The 20827-nt window shown below is 33.9% G+C and overlaps 1 protein-coding gene across 1 annotated transcript in view; it reads right to left on the reverse strand.

Moving 5' to 3' along the window:
• Positions 1-2789: 2789 nt before the first annotated feature.
• Positions 2790-20827, reverse strand: part of LOC136039294 (general transcription factor IIH subunit 3-like) — a 42747-nt gene continuing 24709 nt past the window's right edge. Inside the window, exons 4-8 of the mRNA XM_065722902.1 lie at positions 20368-20491; positions 14240-14362; positions 11456-11591; positions 4282-4318; positions 2790-2950 (exon numbers count right to left, since the gene is read on the reverse strand). Of these exons, the coding sequence (XP_065578974.1) occupies positions 2872-2950; positions 4282-4318; positions 11456-11591; positions 14240-14362; positions 20368-20491 (499 nt within the window). The 3' untranslated portion in view covers positions 2790-2871. The remainder of the gene's footprint in view (positions 2951-4281; positions 4319-11455; positions 11592-14239; positions 14363-20367; positions 20492-20827) is intronic.

A 20827-nucleotide genomic window follows, 5' to 3' on the forward strand; every position in this document is an offset into this window, starting at 1 on the left:
TTTCAGGGGAAGTGGAGTTTATTTTTTGAGGAAGAACGCGGGAGCGTATTTTCCACGGGGGTATTTCCCGGGGGGAATTTTCCGAGGGGGGTGTAAACACCGGCCACCAGATATATGCTCCTAAGTAATGGCACCTACGGGAGGAATTCCAGTGGGAAGGATAAAATTTCAACAGAAAGTAAGGAGCAAAATTAAAGCTTAAATAAACAGAAATTATTACGTATATGGGGAGGGGCTCACTCATCCTCAATACCTCACTCTCCACGCTGAAGTTTTTTTTAGCAATTTTAAAGAAGCTTCTTATTGTTCTAATTAAACGGCCCTTGTGCTTCAAGAGTCGTTTTTAAAGAATTGTGACAGAAAGTCAAACTTTAGCGTAAAGAACGAGGTATTGAGGCGGGACCGACCCCCCTCCTCATATTTGTAATAATTTCTGTTCTTTTTAGGTGTTAACGGTGCTCCTTACTTTCAGTTGAAAAACTGTTTTATTTAAATTTCTGCTCCTTTTTTCAATAATGCCGGGAAATCTGACTTCCCTCCAATGAAAGTTCCCTTTACTCATTTAAAATTCCACCATGGTAAGTTTTTCCTACGTAAAATACCCCCTCCCCCCGCCAGAAAATTTCCCGCAGACGATTTCATTCTCGCTAAATAAAGTCTTCCGAAAATATTCTTGCGGCCGATTCCGCTTGAAAAATTCTTCTTGAAAAAGATTAATTTCTGATTGTTTCTATTATAATACGGGGGATTCCCCCCTCTGAGCAAATTCTCCCCGTGAAAAATTATCCCATCAGAAATTTCCCCGATCCCTCATAAAAATGTCTGTCTATTCCCCAATAAAAATACTACACGTAAAGAGAGTCGGCAAAATTCCAACTTACAGACCTTTCCCAGGGGCTATTGGGGGAGGGTCATACTATCCCCCAAAAGCTTAGTATAGACCTTTCAACTATGCCGAACAAAATGGCTATCTAATAATTTTGATCAGACTTTGGGGGAGGGGGAGGCGTAGGAGCGGAGTCAGTTGTCTTCCAATTTTTTTGTCACTTAAAAAGCACACTAGAAACTTTTAATTTCCTTTCGAATGAACCCTCTCTGGATATACTAGGACAATCGGTTCGATACTTCCCATGAGGAAAAAAAATAATAAAAAATAAATAAACACACATCCGTTGTTTTCCTTCTGGCAAAAAATATAAAATTCCACTTTTTCGCAGATGGGAGTTTGAAACCTCAAGTGTATGGTTTTCGGATATACTTCTAAAATAAAGAACTTGAAATTTGGAGTTTCACATGACACTCTGACCAAGCCCACGCTTTATATTTTGAAATTTGTCCATTAGAGCATTTAAACGATCCTTAACTTTACGCAGTCGTATAGATGCTCTCTAAAATAATAATTGACTGAAAAAGACCGTTGGAAAAAAATGTTTTGTCCACGAATACTAAATAATTTAAATAGTAGCCAATTCAACTGAATCTATCACAGAAAGTAATTAAGAACAATTCTGGACAATTTCCATAAGCAAAATGATTCCATTTTAAGCTTCTTTTTAAACTGTTTCTGGTTTTCATGAATGTGTTATAACGTTCATAACGTTATAAAGTTATGATTTTATGAAATTTTGAGAAGTGTTTAAATATATAAATATTTTAAAATACTCAACTCGTGAGAAAATTGGAAATCAAACGCAGCCCCGCTAAATCTGGCTTTTATATTCTTAAACAATTGCATCTTTGTCCTAGATGGCAGTTAATCTATACATGTTCTCTTATCCAGGCTAAATTTTAGAATTAAAATTTGTACCGGAGGAACTTGAAAAATTAATGCATGAGCATAAATACATGCTAAGAAACATATAAAAGTAATCCCTGGCATTGTGGGGGCTGCTAGGGATTTTTCTTATGTGAGAAGGGAAATTGGGCAAGAAGGGAGAGCAAACAAATCTAATGTATTCAGTCAGAAATTAAAATTTTCACTCGCTTTAGAGAATTTTACTACGGAGACTATGATTTTCTTGAGGAAAATAGCCCACCTTTGCTCCCGCTTTAGCTACGCATATGAAAAAGTTATTCCTTGGCTTGAGCTTTAGCTGATTCTCGTCATTTTTTGTTTGCAGAGTCCCAGTATATTAAACAGAAAATTTAGACACTGACAATCTTGTCTAAAATTAAATTTAAAAAAGTAGTACCTCCAAAAGAAACCAATACCATTGCTTCTCTGCAATTTTTGAAAAACTAATAATTTCCAGGAAACAGTATATACAATAAAAGATAAAAAAAAATTCGCTAGTAAATGTACAATATCTACCGAATTTACCCGAATTCTGATTACCACACCCGTTTATTAGTACTTAGTTATTCTTTAAGCAACTCTATTTTACAATTAATAAATAACCGATTTAAACTGCGATACACCGCTGTGTACATCTTTAAGACCGTCTTTACTAAAGGTAATTGATGGATCACAAAATTTAAGTTGCATCGATATGAGAAAATAGTAGGATTTCCGTTAAATAAAAGTAAAAAAGGCAAGTAGTAGTTCAAATAAATACACTTTTTATATGCAAATTAAACTATTCTCATATTGTACTATGTCTACCATGATAAATAAAACTAGTTGAGTTTTTAGTAAAAAATTTTAATTTAGAAAATGACTTGAAAATAGTAGGATGTCTGTTAAATAAAAGCCAAAAATGGTAAGCAGTAGTTCAAATAAATACACTCTTTATATGCGAATTAAACTATTCTAATATAGTATTATGTCTACCATGATAAAACAAAACTAGTTGAATTTTTAATAAAACTTTAATTTAGAAAATCAAACTGTGAACAATATGAATCATAGATACGGTACATAAAGATAGGAATTCAACGAATGAGACCAGGAGGTAGAGCTCTTTTCTTCTTTGATTTGGGCTGCTGCATTGTGGCTCCTTTGAATATGGAACTAGAAAAAGTTTTCAGCATAAATAATCAGAAAAGTGTTAGAATCAGACACTTCATATCGCCATAAGACAATTAAGTATTATAGCTCGAAAATTTTGTATAAAAAGCAACGACGAGCCAGAAAATAATGCAGAAAGTATTCATTTGGGCGTCCATTTACTTGGACGTCAGATAAATACAGAAAAGGGGCGGTATTTGGGAATAGAATATTTCTCATTTTCTTGTTACGTATTTAATTTTCCCTGTAATTTTTGTTCTCCCGAGGGATAGTATCATCTCTGATGTCTGTGCTGGTGTCAATGGGGGTATATCCGAATCCCCCATGTGTTGGCGTCCCCCAAGGATCAATTTTAGGTTTTATTGTTTGATCTAATCTCATGCTTCTTAGTGTTCAATAATACGGATGTCTAATTTAACTTCTCTTTTAAAACCACTTTCTAAGTAGTATAATAAAGCTAGCAACCTCCTTCACGAAACTAATCGTCCACGAGCTATTACTTTTCTTGATCTTGAATCACTGTACATTCTTTCGAGTGTATGTTCTACCTTTTCTCGGCTTAATAGTGACCCTCACAGCCCCTTAATATTCTAATGTTTTTTTACCTCTAGTCAAATAAATTATCATATTGTTTAGATAAATCATATTCAAATTACATTACTCCCTCCGTAAGGTTTGACTTCAGTCGTGTAACAGCGAGTCATATTATACGGAATATGATGCCTGAATTAGATCAGGTACCAGACACTATTGAGAAAGAGAATGAAAATAAACAAAAAAACAAATAAAAACATGAGTCATAGCTAAATCTAGAAATCAATCACAACTTAAATCTACTTTTAGAAGAAAACTTTTTCAAGACCAATTTAGTACTTTTATAAAGTCTAAAACGATAGGATTTTCCAACATTCCAGATCCAATTCGTTCCAGACATTCAACCGATTCATTCATTCACTCCGATTCATTCCAGATCCGAGAAGCATCTACAGCATTATAGTCATACAGATTACAAGCAGCAAAAAGTCAGCAAAAGTCAACATCAAAGGATGCAATAGAATCCGCTTAGTGCGGAAGTAGAAATTCATAATCTCGCACGGTAATCCATTTATTAGAATCCCTGTGGCATGGAACTCGTTGCTTATTAGATTCGACTCATACTCATACGAGTTTTAGGATTTTCGACAAAGGCCTCCACCATTAAGAGAAGTGTAATAATATTTTAATTACATGGCACGTGATCATTGACCTGGTGCAGTTCTCAGGCGGTTAAAAATAAAAAAAGAAGAAAAGAAGCAAATAAGGTGTAACTTATGGAAAAATATAAAAGAACTTACTAGCATGTGACACATACGGGCGATGTTCGGCAGAAAACTGAAAATAAAGAGATATATTCAAAGAAAGAAAAACACAATAGGTAATATATCATACATTAAAATAATGCACAGTGGGCAAAACTATCTTTTATGGTATATTTTTATCATGATATTCATAATTTTTTCATTATTTTTATATCATGGTTTTATGGTATATTTCATTTCGTATTTTTATATGTTTTTTTGTGGTATATTAATAAATGATAAATTTAGACACCCTGGTAAAACAATCTCTTAGAGTGTAAAAACGGTCATAGATAAACAATGAATTTTATTCGCTATCATAGTGGATTGTCTAAAAGGCTAGCACCACTAGGAAAGTGGCATTGAGGTAAATGCCCTCCCCCACCAAGGGAACAAGAAGAAGTTATTTAAAATGAATCGAAAGAGTAAAATTAATTAGTACTTTGACTAAAATCCCGGTAGAAGTGAAAATCATGACGGTATTTTTCTCACCCTCCCCCTGGAAATTTTTTTAGGTGGCTCTCCTGTTCTAAATTATAGTCGTATCTGTATTAGAAGCAGGTGCATTTCACACCACAGAACTGAATTATAATTTAATACAGAAGGGATAAACTGTCAGCTAGATTTTTTTTACGGTCTATCAGCCTTATCAAACAGTTCGTGGTAACGAACTGTAGTAAGGAGCGACCCGGCTCAATAGTAATCAAAACTCTAAAAAATTGAATTTTGATATCAATAGCTACATCAAAAGAATTACATTTTAATGCTGATTTTAAATATATAAGTTTCATCAAGTTTAGTCTTACCCATCAAAAGTTACGAGCCTGAGAAAATTTGCCTTATTTAAGAAAATAGGAGGAAACACCCCCTAAAAGTCGTAGAATCTTAACGAAAATGACACCATCAGATTCAGCGCATCAGAGAACCCAACTGTAGAAGTTTCAAGCTCCTATCTACAAAAATGTGGAATTTTGTATTTTTTGCCAGAAGACAAATCACGGGTGCGTATTTATTTGTTTTTTTTTGTTTTTTTTTTCTTTTTTCTTTTTCCCAGGGGTCATCGTATCGATCAAGTGGTCCTAGAATGTCGCAAGAGGGCTCATTCTAACGGAAATGAAAAGTTCTAGTGCCCTTTTTAAGTGACCAAAAAAATTGGAGGGCATCTAGGCCCCCTCCCACGCTCATTTTTTTCCCAAAGTCAACGGATCAAAATTTTGAGATAGCCATTTTGTTCAGCATAGTCGAAAACCATAATAACTATGTCTTTAGGGATGACGTACTCCCCCACAATCCCTGGGGGAGGGGCTGCAAGTTACAAACTTTAACCAGTGTTTACATATAGTAATGGTTATTGGGAAGTGTACAGACGTTTTCAGGGGGATTTTATTTTGTTTGGGGGTGGGGCTAAGGGGAGGGGGCTATGTTGTAGGATCTTTCCTTGGAGGAATCTTTCATGGGGGGAGAAAAATTCAATGGAAAGGGCGCAGGATTTTCTAGCATTACTATAAGAAAACAATGAAAAATAAACATGAAAACGTTTTTTCAAATGAAAGGAAGAAGTAGCATTGAAACTTAAAACAAACAGAGATTATTACACATATGAGGGGTTCTAAAAATATTTTAGCATAAAGAGCGAGGTATTTAGGAGGAGATAAATACCTCGCTCTTTATGCTAAAGTATTTTTAGTAATTTCAACTATTTATTCTACGGCCTTTCTGATTCAAGGGTCATTCTTAAAGAATTGGGACAAAACTTACGATCAAGGAGGCACACTCGTGCCTCTATAAAGAGGCGACACACGACAATGTTAAGCGATCTTCGGTTCCAGTGGTCGCAGACGGATGGGGAGGGATGCATTTCGTAGCCCGAGCTCCAACTAAGAAACCTGCAAAATTTCATCCCCCTCCAACTTTTTCTTCATGGGGAAAATCTGGCCGAAAGTTTCGACCTGTCAACCCAAGCCCCCCTTTAACGTTGTCCGATCGGGCTGAAATTCACAAGTTAAGGTCCCCTAGGGCCCAGGAGCTTATCCGCGAAATTTCAGCTTGATCCGATAACTCCTTCCCTGTTTTCCAGAAACCACGCATAGCCACTTAAAATTCATTTACTTTTTTTTCCTAGACGCCTACAGGTCACATCCGACATCGGATCTGGGTGTACGAAGACTCATTCGATGCGGAATTCTCCGAGTAAGTGCCCATGAAAGTTTCGTAGGAAAATCTTAACCCCCCGAAAGTTTCGACCCTCCAACCCCCCCCCCACCCCTTTTAACGTTGTCCGATCGGGCTGAAATTCACAAGTTAAGGTCCCCTACGGCCCAGGAGCTTATCCGCGAAATTTCAGCTCGGTCCGATAACTCCTTCCCTGTTTTCCAGAAACCACCCATTAGCTATTTAATTAACGGATTTCTCTCCATAAGAGCCCATGTTAATTTGAAATTTTTAAAAGCTATTGAGAAGTTATATTTACACACATGCAAGTTATTAGCTCAGTTGGTAGAGCGTGAGACTTTTAATCCTCGGGTCAAGAGTTTAAGTCCCTTACGGGCGGTTTTTTTTCACAACATCAAAAAAATTTTGATAACACCTGGACAGCTTATCATTTGAGAGATAACAGAATATTAGCTTCTTATGAGCAACAATGATTTAAAAGCGGGGGGGGGGGGTCGGGGGGCGGCAGCCACCCAACTTCCTCTCCTAATTCCTCTACGAGGAGTACAGGAATTATTAAATTACATCCACCATGGATTGTAGAAAAACGTACAGAAATAATATGAAAAAAACTTCGTTTTCTTAAAGAGTTAAAGAGGCTGCGTCCCAAAGTCGAATCTTAAAACGTACAGTAATTAGAAGAGGCAGTTGGGGGGCTGCCGCCCCTCAAAATCCCCGCTTTTAAGGACTCTTTTGTACAGGTTTTTTTTGTGGGGGGACTTCATTGTTACTAATTACTAGTTTCGGCGCAATGGTTCTCCTGTCCTCTTGTGTTTAACATTTTTCGAAGTTATTCCATTATTCATTCATTTCAATTATTTTTTAATTAAAAGAGGGCCTTTCCGAAGCCAAGAGCGGGGGGTTAGCAAAAAAACAAAAAACCTGTACAAAAGAGTCCTTAAAAGCGGGGATTTTGGGGGGCGGCAGCCCCCCAACTGCCTCTTCTAATTCCTGTACGTTTTAAGATTCGACTTTGGGACGCAGCCTCTTTAACTCTTTAAGAAAACGAAGTTTTTTTCATATTATTTAGTGTAAAGAGCGAGGTATTTACGAGGGTACAAACCCCCTCGTATACATAATAAAAATATAAGATTATGAAAGTTTGTTACGTAAGTTAATTCTTAAGTTACGTATATTTTTACTAATAAAAACGTTCGTTAAAAATTAAAAGTTACAATTGCCTTTTTAAGTAACCGAAAAATTGGAGGGCAACTAGGCCTCCTTCTCCACCCCTTATTTCTCAAAATCGTCTGATCAAAACTAAGAGAAAGCCATTTAGCCAAAAAAAGAATTAATATACAAATTTCATTTTAATAATTTATTTGCGGAGAGCCAAATCCAAACATGCATTAATTCAAAAACGTTCAGAAATTACATAAAAAAAACTAATTTTTTTAGCTGAAAGTAAGGAGCGACATTAAAACTTAAAACGAACAGAAATTACTCCGTATATGAAATGGGTTGTCCCCTCCGCAATCCCTCGCTCTTTACGCTAAAGTTTGACTCTTTACCACAATTCTACTTTTTAAAACAATTAAAAGCTTTAGCGTAAAGAGCGAGGGATTGCGGAGGGGACAACCCATTTCATATACGGAATAATTTCTGTTCGTTTTAAGTTTTAATGTCGCACCTTACTTTCAGCTAAAAAAATTAGTTTTTTTTTTATTTAATTTGTAACAGAATGCAATGATATACCACAGAAGAATCCTTGTATGAATATAAGAAAAGAAAGAAAAACCGCCAGCCGGACTTTTCTAGCTTTTTCAGACTTTTCCCGACGACGGTGCGCTACGAAAACATGTTATCAAACGGGAAGGCTAAATCCTGCAACACTTATGTAGCTAATTTAATTTTCCAAGATAAAAAAATATATTAGCAAAATGTATGAATTTTGGGAGATTTGGAGTGTACATGGTGCAAGAATAGGTTCGGAATTTAATACTGAGACTAAAAACGCTAAGATTAAGAACTGGTGATGGTAAAGAGGTGAAGCTAGGAAATGAGACAATCAATTTAGCAGATGTTGCTTATCTGGGTGGCAGAAATAGGAAAGATGATGAATGCAGTGAAGATGTAAAAAGTAGCATAGCTAAGGCTCAGTTGAAAAAAGCTTGGAGAAACAGGAAGATAATCATTCAAACTAAGATTAGGTTATTGGAAGTCACTGTAATGACGGCGGTCAAGTATGGCTCTGAGCCTAACCATAAAGACATAAAAAGAATTATCCGCCATAATCAAGTCTTAGAAATTCATTTTAGAAATCAAATCTTAGAAATCAAGCCTTAGAAATCAAGCCTTAAAGATTATTTACATTTATTATTACTAAGTCACTTTTATTTCAATACCAAGCACAGATTTTTAAGTATATCACTGCAATAGCATAATACAATAAAGAAAAATATGCCTTGCTTATTTTGCAATGATATTATATTATTTTCTCTTTTATTTATTAATTAGATTAGATTAATTAGAAGGATTTTATTATCCTTCTATCGTATTTAGTCTACTCTTATTTGTACGACTTTTAGAGTCTGAGAGACTCCTTTACCAGTGTGGGTGAAGTTGCAACAGATTTTAAGGGCTGTACTAATCAATAGCATGCCCAAAAATATAAAACAACCCCCTGGATCCTTTTCCTCGAGCCGACCTCCATCTGAAATACATAAAATGAAAAATATAGGCTAATAAAGTTGTCACTTTTTCTCTTCTGTTAGGTATCTAGAAAAATCATATAAGTTACTGGCAAATGTACAGTCTGAATGTCATTTCCACGACGAAAATGAAGAGTTATTTTATTCTTGTTCTTCTTCCAAATCTTCTATAGCGCTAGACTGCAAAAAACCTTGGAAGTGATATGCTACTAGTAACTTCTTTTTTTTTACCAAAGAGTTTTATCTAGGGTTAGGTTTAAAGTTTAAGTCTAGAGTTTAAAGTCTAGGGTTAAGTCTAGAGATTTTATTTTGACAAGGAAGATTCACAGAAGCTTTGCAAAAGAATGGTTTCAAGTCAGTAATTTTCAGAATGAACTCATGTTTGTCTCCAAGCAAGAAACAATAAGCCATCCAGCATTTCCCAACAAAACCAACGAATACATTATAAATGAAAAGTTTAGTAGCATTTATTTTATTTATTTCATTTTCCAGCCGCGCTTTACATTGTATCTAAAATAAAAGACTTGCTTTTGTTGACCGAGTATGATAACTGGCCTAAGTTTTCCATGCAAACACAGTCCTTACTCGTATTTGTTTTTATTTTTTTTTGCTTTTCTAAGTCTAAATACAACAATCTCAGCCTACTTTCAGAAAACTTGAAGTTATTTCCAAAGAAATTATATAATTTAATAAAATAAAAAACTTTGTTAGATAAAATCAAACCAATTTGAGCTTATTTAGAATTTTTCTAATTTTACTGGGTGACGAAGCACTAATGGTGTTGTTAATGTTGTTTTAATTTCTACATCACCATTGCGTCAAAGCACCCTTTTATTCTTCAGCTCTGTCTCCTGACTGACCTAGGGCAAATTACTGAACTTAAGAATATATGTATAGTCAGTCTTAGAACAAAAAAAATAATTAAAAAAAAAAAAAAAAATGCACAAACCAGGTGAGGTAAATCCAAAGACATTAAAAGTTTCACAAGAGAGTGAAAAAGAAGAAGAAAAATACCAAACAAATATTTCAGGCTCTTGGAAAATTATAGCCAATTGGTTCAAGGAAAGTATTTTCCTGTATCCAAGGTACGGCAACAAAGATTTTAGTATATAAATCTGATAATTTGAACTATTTAGGGGGATATAACCAATCTAGAAACAAACTGAAGCTATTAAGAATATTGAAACCCAAATGAACTATAGAAAAATAGAATGGATCAGTTGATAGAACATGGTAAGGTGAAAGAGATTGCCTGTAAAATGTTGTGTAAGACTTTTTGAAGTACTGCGTCCAGAAATGGCATCCAAAATGAATTTTTTTTCTGTGTATCTTCTATGTTTTGTATACTTGTTTATTCTGTGTCAGTTGGCCTTACAAAGAAAGTGTTCGTTTTTTTTTGTCCAGGGTATGGCACCAAAGATTGTGACATCAAAATTTGATATTTCCAACTATTTAAAGGAACTTAATGTATCTGATGAAAAAATGGTACTTTTAAGGATCTAGGATCTCAAATAAATAATAAAAGACAGATCAGATCATCGAATCCGGTGAGCTTAAGGAGGTTTTCCTCAAGGATCAGCTTCAGAAAATTTCACATGATACTTTTTGAAGCACTCCGTACCTGCATCTAAAAATGTTTCCCTCGTGGAAAACTAACCGTGGGGAACCTTACTATATAGACAAAGCATCATGAAATATTAATGGTGATATCATTGAATTAGACAATTGCAATAATAGTAATGACGACGAAGATCATCTAATCACTGAAATGGAATGGACGATGACATAAATCTTAACTTGAGTAAAATACTACATAAAATTTTTAGAATTTTTATACACCATTGGAAAGCTACGTGGTCTAATACCTCATAAACTGTATTTTAGTGTATATTATCAGGAATGTCCATAGGGCAAATCTTGGGAGACATAGGGAATCGAAAAAAAAACGAGGTTGAAACTTCATTTTGTAGGAGCTCTTTTTTTTCTTTTTTCCTTTACAGTCAAAGTTTAGGTTTTAAATCCGTTAATTTTATACTTGAGAGAAATCAAACAAGACAAATTAGCACTAAAGATACAAAAATGAGCGAAATTAAACCAACCAGAGCCATAAATAAGAAGCAGCGAAAATTGAAAAACAAATCCACTGGACGATTTGGATTTCGAGACGGATATGATGGAGGAAAAACAAGAAATCGTTTGCTTTGAAGCTAATAAAAACTAACAAGGGGAGTTTAAAATTGCTTTGCTTTTTAAAAGGACCAAATAATAAATATGCAAATTGACCTAAATTGATAAAAAGGTATACATACTTGACAAACAAACAGAACAAACATAGCCAACTTCAACCAACTGTCTGTGACAAAAGCAGGCTGCTCGATAGTCAATCTTTGATGGTGGCGGGAGGTTGAGATTCTTCCTTTCTTCAATAGATGGTAAGAAGAGCCACTGGAAAGATAAGTTATGAGCGTCTACTAATATAACGGAATAACTTGTTAAATTAGTAATTCTTATATAAAAGACGGGGGGCGGCAATTCATGAATATGATGGGGGACAAGGATTTTTGGATTTCTTTTAACAAAAAAATTAAAAAGGGTATTTCCAAGTTCTCTGATTTTTGATTTTTTTCTTTCAATGAAAAAAAAACAAAAAAAGTCATTTTTCATAATAAGGTATGACAAAAGAAAACCTTCAAGGTCATCAGCACCTTTCAACCTAGGCTAGCTGGACGCAGTAATTCAAAAGAACTAAAGTTATATAAAAAAAAATTTCAAGAACCAGAAATACTTAAAAATATACTTCAGGGTTTTCGATTTGTATTAATGACCATCTGTTTGGAAAGGTTCAAGTCTAAAACAAGCCAATAGCTTTCATATTGGAAGATCAAATTCTGAAATAGTAACACAAGCGGGAAATAACAGAATAGTTTGTTTAAGTCTATGAGCTTAAGTCCTTGTTTATAGGGATAGCTAAGGATCTTCTATAAAAGGCATATTTTTCTGTATTTTAAGATTTGGTCATTTTTTTAAGGAAAAGGGATGGGGCCATTGACGTAGCGTTTCCTCGCATTTAGGAGCGTTGCATGGGTGGTACTAACATAACAGAATAATTTGTTAAATTAGTGATTCTTACATAAAAGACATGAATATGATGGGGGGACAAGCATTTTCGGATTTCTTTGAATGAAAATAAAAAAGGGTAATGTCCAAAAGTCTAGGGGAAAAATTCTGTATAGATAACCTCGAAGACCACACTGCCTTTCCATGACGAAAGTAAAACAGTTCAAAATAGGAATGAAACCTTTTTATTGACAGTGAACACATATAAAATTTCTTAACTGGATACTTCGAACACATATACAGTGTTCATCATCAGCAGTAAAACTAAAAGACATGAATAAAAACAAACAAAATTTATACCTAATAAACTAATTACATATTGTTTATTGCTCTTATTTTTTTCAATGCAACAGCGGAAGCAAATCTCTTTGACCTTTACGGTTCCAGTTCATTAGATTTATCTGACATATTACGTGGACAGAGGTCATAGCTCTTAGGTGAGGTGATATTTACTTTATTTGACCTCAGTAAATTATCGTAAATTGAGTTTAATCCAAATTCACATGTATCTCTGTTTATGGAATTATTCTTGAATAATTTTTTTTTTAAATTGATTGTTTCCCTGAAAATTTGCTTTAAACCTTGATCCCTAGAAATCAAAGAAACATTTTCAAACAAAAATAAAGTGATTTGGATAATTATTGATATGTTCCGAAAGGGCCGACGTGAAATCTACTGGTTTGGTATTTTGTTTAAAGACGATGAAATAGAATTATGATGTTGTAGCAATCTCATTTTTAAATTCTGGTTAATACGTCCCACATAAGAGCTTCCACAAGTACATGGGATTTTATAAACCCCAATTTGTTGCTCTACGGAAGTTCGATCCTTTCCAAAATTTAAAAAACTAGCCAAAGTATTACTACCTCTTAAAGCTACCTTTAAGCCATTATTTTGTATTTGTATTTTACCGATTCACCTTAGTTTCAAAATGGTGCATGTTTCAAAATCAACAGATTAAGATAATTTTTTTTTTACTTCGAAGTATGTAGTTACTGGCCAGCTTCATCCCAGTTGAGTCACAAATCCTTGACCAATCGGTCAAAAGCATCAGAAAACAGACAGTTCAAAATATTATTTGCTAAATCACAAATGCATTTAATAAATTCAGCTGTTTCATTTTATTTGGAATCTATTCAGTTTTAAATTCTGAAATTCTGAATTTTTTTTTTTTTAATTCCACTTTGGAACTTAAAATTGACGCTTCGTATGATAGCACCAACGGCTTGCGTTTTAACAATGTCAGTTGTAAAGTTTTTTGTTTTTTTTTGTAAGATACAGCACAAAACACAGCTACAGAATTTTCTTTAGTCAGAACTTGATGGATATATCATCACTTGTCATAAAGCTGTGAAGCTTGTAATAAAAACAGTAACAACAAAGATTATATGACTTATACACAACCACTAATATAATTTTTAAAAGGTTACTAGAGCTTTTTAATGTTGCCCTCTTTGCATCGTCTTTTTCGAGTCGAGGTCATTTGATGTTACGCTAAAAAAAAGTTTTAATAGAAAACTGCCGGTCAAATTTATACCTAGGACAGCTAAAATTAGAAATCCTTAAAAAGTACCACCTTAACGGACAGAATACTAAGGCAGCAATCCATGGTAATAGCCTTAGTTACCTTCTTGAGATCAGCTGTGGCAATTCGAAAAGCATTAAGTAAAACAAATAAATCTTACACAACAACAGAAAACAGAAAATGGGTTACGGGTTTTTTTTGCTGCTATTGAGGATCAATTATTTTCACAGGGAACTCTTTTTGTTTTTGAATCCACATTATGAAAAAAAGACGATATCAACAGTTCCGACTTCAACCTGTTTCTACGGATGGCAAAAGGGGATAAAACCATTTTGAGAATAGTAACACGCTTGAATATCAAATGAGATCCAGAAAAATTTCACACAACACCTATGTGTGAGCTGCAATAAAACAATGCATAAAAATAATTTTAATTAGTCTGTAAACTTGCCAGCAAATATTCAAGAAGTCCAGAAGGTTGAGGAATTTTGATATATATACCGCCAGTGATGTCACATCCTTGTTGAAGCAAATTCGAATCCTCGCCAATTACACATGCATCTAGCAGTACAGACTGAAAATAAAAAAAGATTACATTTATTTCAGTTAGAAATTAGGTAGGTAAATGCCAAATCAATTAGTCCCACTTGTAGGGCAGGGGTGTAATTTGCCATGGGACAGGAGAGGGGTGGGGGTAAATGCCCCCCAGCTGAAACTTAGCATCTTCAAAAATCTTGTCAAACCAAGATAGGCCTACATAGTTCAAGTATCCACAGAAATAGATCAATTTTCTTTAGTACACCTTAGTCTTTATGGTGCTACATGGCACATTTTTCATTGTTCACTGTCATTCTCACTTGACTTGGGAAAGTTGGCTCCAGCTTTGCCCCCACCCCTCCAGGGTTTTGACCAAATTACACCCAAGTTGTAGGGCTAATTCTTTTTTTTTATTATAATCGAAATATTTATTTGACTCGTAACTTTGCACGTTACTAATCGTTTAAGAATAAGGATTAAAGTCACAAATGGCCTAAAATGTGTTGAATTTTGAATAATATTTTCTTTTTATAGAAGCCGAATTGGCCCAATACATACTAAAATGGACAAAAATGCATTTTCCATGCTCAAATCCAAAAGAAAATCCCTAGTTTTCATTCCAACATATGAATATTGGAACTCAACTGGAATCAGAAGTGTTTCATTTGGGTCACTCTTATTGGTTGCTTCGTATAGTAAGTCAACGGAACCAACTCAACTGGAATCAGAAGTGTTTCATTTGGGTCACTCTTATTGGTTGCTTCGTATACTAAGTCAACAATTTGGTATCCAAACTGTTTTAAGAATTTTGCACTTCTCTTTGATTCTCCAAAGAAATAAGGCAGCTTCATTCTAATAAATAATTAATTTTAAAATACTAAAGACAGTAAAAATGAAACCTGTTGTTTGAATTGATTAAGTGAAAAATTAAATAACCGTATTTGGTAGTAGCTGACAGAAAACAAATAAAATGTGGGAGGAAATTAAAAAAAAAATGTGGGAGAAAAAAATGTGGGAGAAAATTAAAAAAATATGTGAGAAAATAAAAAAAATGTGAGAGAAAATAAAAAAAATGTGGGAGAAAATTAAAAAAGATATAGCAGCAAAAGGTTAAGAAGGTAAGAAGTCCACTTGAGACTTTAAGCAGGAAGCCTATTAGGCTTAAGTCACTTGTTCCCCTTTGAGTCCAAGCAAATTCAGTCCCCCATTTTTCATACAAGTCCAATCAATTGTGTCTGTCATGAGTCAACCCGAAAACGTCTATCATCCCTTGTTCTACGACTATCTACCTTAGTTCTGCCCTAGGATGGGTAGATAATGACAGTCTATCAATCAACAAGTGGAAAATACATCATTTTCATATAATCCTGAAAAAGGCTTATCCCAGCTTTGCCTCTTGCTCAGACTATCTCTCTTGACTTTCTCCAATTAGCCATGGCGTGATAGCAACTTAATTTTAATTCAAAAATCAACAGGTTTATAATATTTGAATTTTTGCGAACAAAACATTTTTCTACATTAGTTTTGCTTATTTATTCTAACAATTCAACGTGGAACAAGAAAAATCCTAGAAAGTCACGGTTTTCAGGAGGGCCCAGGGGCCAAAATACTGATTTGACTTTAATGGCCATGGTACTTTAAGAATTAAACTGTTTATTTTGGAGTGAGTTGTTCATCTTATCCTTGTTAACTTCAACAACGATCTATTTAAGGTTTGAAGGCTTATTACTTCCATATAAAAAGCTATTTTTAGCAGAATTCACTCCTTTTCTCGTGTGCAATACTTAACAATACCTACTTATTGAACAATTTTCTACGTTTAATAATATTCTGAATATTTATTATGTTGTAGGGGATACTGATGAACCGTAACTACTTTTACTTTGCCCCCCAGCGCCCCCGAAGAGACGATATTCGCCCTTTAATGAAGCTAGGGTCTTGCCCTACCTTCGTAAAACTCTCTTTTTTTAATAAATGACTTGTCTTACATTTTATTGTTTGATAAAACTTTATTTTAAAATTATTCAAAATCTTGAATCACAGTAGCGTCATAAGAAATTACATTTAATTTTAAAATTTGGAAAAGTGAAAGTTTGGGTAACTTCATTCAAGGTTTGAGGAAGAAAATCTATATGAATTGACGGTAATATCCACATAGATTTTAAAACTGACAGAAAATCAAGAATAAAAATGTAAATGCTTGAAGTTTAAACAAACATTTTCTTAAAACCAAAAGTCCCTTATCTGTAGAGATTTCTAAGAAACCCGCAATCTCATTTACATAGCGACAACTACTGTAAAATGAAAAGAGAATCTGTGTTCAAAGCAAGTTTGTCTTTCATTATTTTTAAAAGTGGTAAAAGCGCAGTGAGTTTCTTTAAATCTGGTAAATATTAAACCTCAGTTAATCGTCCAAGAGGGGAAACTCAAATAGTGTGCGATTGTGGAAATTATTTCGTCGATAGAACCAACCAAAATTGGGAAAATTCAAGCCAAGCATAACAATAACCTTGAATCTGATAAGTTCACTATCTTCTGACACAGCTTTGAGTTGCCACATTCTTGAAAATCCTACCAATTTTGTAATTCTTTAAGAAAACAATTCTAATTAGCGTTGATCAACAACAACTAAACAACCATGACTAAAACACAACTAAACTAAACAACTAAACAACTAAAACAAATTGTCAATGAAGCAACTAACACAAAACTCAACTCACAGAATAAAACGTCCAAAAATAAACGTCCAACTCAAAGAATAAAACAAAGAATAAGAATAAAATAGAGTCTGGACGTATTACACACTAAACGCACTAAGCGTAGTATACACAAAGTTAATAAAAAATGATTTAATATAATACAAATGAAATAAACAGCTGAACAGAGCAAACCTGTATCCAAAATACACACACAGCTACAGGCAAGAAAAAGCAAGCACTTCAATAAGGAAGGGTTTAAAATTTAGTTTCAAAGAATAATTTAATTCCATTAAAATTTAATTCCGGAAAATTCGAAAGAATATTTCTAAAGTCCAGGTTTCATGCTCAATTTTCCATAGACTCTGCTTTTAAAACATAGAGCCTCAAAGTTTTATGTATTGCATATGGTTGAGTCTAGAAGCAAAATTTGCCTCATCTCCGCATCTCTAGTATGAATGAATAGTTTTTTTTGTCAGTCTTAGTTGAACTTTTATAAAGTGACGAAGCTAATGCTATGTTATTTTGGTTTTATTTTTGAATTTTGGTTTGTTTTTGTCTTTATGATCTTGAGTTATTATTCGTTTCTTTAGCATTTTCTTCTATTTAATTAGGGATGACAATTGATCATGTAGCCAAAACATTCAATTAGGTTTTATTTTAGTCGTTAAACTAGGGAAATCCACATTCGAATTTTGGTTCGTTTTTCAAACTTCAGATCGTTTTTTTCTGTTAATTTTAGCTTATAATATTGAGTTATTATTTATTTTTAGCATTTTCTTCGTTTTTGCTGAGGACGACTATTGGTCATACAGCCAAAACATTCACTTAGGCTTTATTTTAGTCACTTTACTTGGGAAAATTCCTTAGTCGAATTTTGGTTCGTTTTTCGAATTTCCGTTCCTTTTTTTGTCAGTTAATTTTAATTTGTCTTTATCTTTATGGTATTAAGCTATTATATTTTTTTCAGCATTGTCTTCTTTTAAGCTGAGGACGGCTATTGGTCATACAGCCAAGATATTAATTTTGGTTTTAGTTTAGTCACTGTACTCTGAAAAAGTCTTAATTTAAATTTTGGTTCATTTTTCTAATTTTGGTTCCCTGTCTAAAATCCTGATTCCGATTCTAAAACCATTTCTAAAATCCTGATGCCCCCTCGTGATATATAAACTTTATTATTTAAAATTTTACGCGTGCTTATCTGAAGGAAGCTTAAAAGGTCTTAACTTAGTATTTTTATTCGACTCGTCCTCTTGGTATATTCCATACTAATGAAAAATATTGCCTGAATACAACACCTTTTATCAAACAGTTCGTGGTAACGAACTGTAGTAAGGAGCGACCCGGCTCAATAGTAACCAAAACTCTAAAAAACGGGATTTTAGATACCAATAGCTACATCAAAAGAATCGCATTTTAATGTTGATTTTAAATATACAAGTTTCATCAAGTTTAGTTTTACCCATCAAAAGTTACGAGCCTGAGAAAAATTACCTTATTTTAGAAAATAGGGGAAAACACCCCTTAAAAGTCATAGAATCTTAATGAAAATTAAACCATCATATTCAACGTATCAGAGAACCCTACTGTAGAAGTTTCAAGCTCCTATCTACAAAAATGTGGAATTTTGAATTTTTTGCCAGAAGGCAGATCACGGATCACGGATGCGTGTTTATTTGTTTTTTTTTCCAGGGGTAATCGTATCGAACCAGTAGTCCTAGAATGTTGCGAGAGGGCTCATTCTAACGGAAATGAAAGGTTCTAGTGCCCTTTTTAAGTGACCAATAACTATGAGGGCACCTTGGCCCCCTCCCACGCCAATAATTTTCCCAAAGTCGCCAGATCAAAAAATAGTTTTTAATTTATTAGGCCCGGGTTAGTAATTCTAAGATAACCATTTTATTCAGAAGAGTCTAAAAACCTTATAACTATGTCTTTGGGGACGACTTACTCCCCCACACTCACCGTGGGAGCGGCTAAAACTTACAAACTTTGATCAGTGCTTATATATAGTAATAGTTATTGGGAAGTGTACAGACGTTTTCAGGAGGATTTTTTGGTTGCGGGGGAAAGTTGTTGATAAGAGGAATGTATGTTGGGGGAACTTTTCCATGGAGGAATTTGTCATGGGGAAGAAAATTTAACTGAAGGGAGCGAAGGATTTTCTAGCATTATTTGAAAAAACAATGAAAAAATAAATATGAAGAAGTTTTTTCAACTGAAAGTCAGGAGCAGCATTAAAACTTAAAACGAACAGAAATTATTACACATACGAGGGGTTCACCTCCTTCTAATACCTCGCTCTTTACGCTAAAGTATTTTTAGTAATTTCAACTATTTATTTTATGGCCTTTGTGATTCAGCGGTCATTCTTAAGGAATTGGGACAAATTTAAGCTTTAGTGTAAAGAGCGGGGTACAGACGAGGGGGTAAACCCCCTCATATATGTAGTAAAAACATACAAATACACAAGTTCGTTGCGTAAGCTAATTTGTAAGTTACGTATATCTTTTACTAATAAAAACGTTCGTAAAAAATTAAAAGTTCTAGTTGCCTTTTTAAGTAACCAAAAAATTGAGGGGGCAACTAGGCCTCCTCCCCCGCTCCTTTTTTCTCAAAATCATTCGATCAAAACTATGAGAAAGCCATTTAGCCCAAAAAATAAATATGCAAATTTCATTTGCATTGAGCCAAAATCAAAACATGCATTAATTCAAAAACATTCAGAAATTAAATGAAAAACAAGTTTTTTTTTAACCGAAAGTAAGGAGCGACATTAAAACGTAAAACGAACAGAAATTGCTTCGTATATGAAAGGGGCTGCTCCCTCCTCAACGCCCCGTTCTTGACGCTAAACTTTTTTACTGTTTTAAAAAGTAGAGCTGAGAGAAAGTGTCAAACTTTAGCGTAAAGAGCGGGGCGTTGAGGAGGGAGCAGCCCCTTTCATATACGAAGCAATCTCTGATCGTTTTAAGTTTTAATGTCGCTCCTAACTTTCAGTTAAAGAAACTTTTTTTTTTATTTAATATAATTTATGAGGCCATTGTAATATTATCATGATTTTTTTTTTATGCTATTTAAATGCATTTAATTGTGGTGTTATTCACAGGATTTTTTTTCTTTCAAGATTTGGACTTTAAAGTATAGTCAGCCGGACGGTGGCATCTCCTACCCATGACACATCAAAATATTGCAACACCTCACCGGTGGGGCATGTGCCCCACATTAGGAATCTCAGCTTTAGTCACTATACTCGGGAAAAACCATTATTTGAATTCTCTTATTAATAAATAGGAATATTTCTTCTAGTACCTACACCTCCTACATTTAGTCAAAGGAGACTTACATTCTTTTGGCAAGTAAAGAAAACATTCATGAATGTCATATATTGAGCGGCACTTTCACCTCCATTGGTGATAACAAGAATCCTCGATTTCAGCTTCTCAACCGCTTTTTTGGATTTGGCGATTCTAAAAAAGAAGAAGAAAAGATTACTACCATCCAATGGTAAAAGATTATTTATTTCATACCAAAATCCTAGCAAACAAAATTTATTTGAAAAAAAAAACTTCGTTCTTTTGAGAAAAAAAACTAGAGCGAGGACTTCGTATATGAAATATGCTTAAATAACACACTTAATATATTAAGGATATTAAGTGCAAGAACATTAGATATGTTGAATGTAAGTAATAAAAAGAATTATATAGCAGAAAATCAACAAAAAGAAAGAAATTCTAAAAAACCGAAAAAGAACGAAAGGGAATTTACATAAACTTGAGAAAAGATTGTAAAAAATGAAAATGCTT

Source organism: Artemia franciscana, chromosome 19 (genome assembly GCF_032884065.1).
Source record: "Artemia franciscana chromosome 19, ASM3288406v1, whole genome shotgun sequence".
Taxonomy (NCBI): domain Eukaryota; kingdom Metazoa; phylum Arthropoda; class Branchiopoda; order Anostraca; family Artemiidae; genus Artemia; species Artemia franciscana.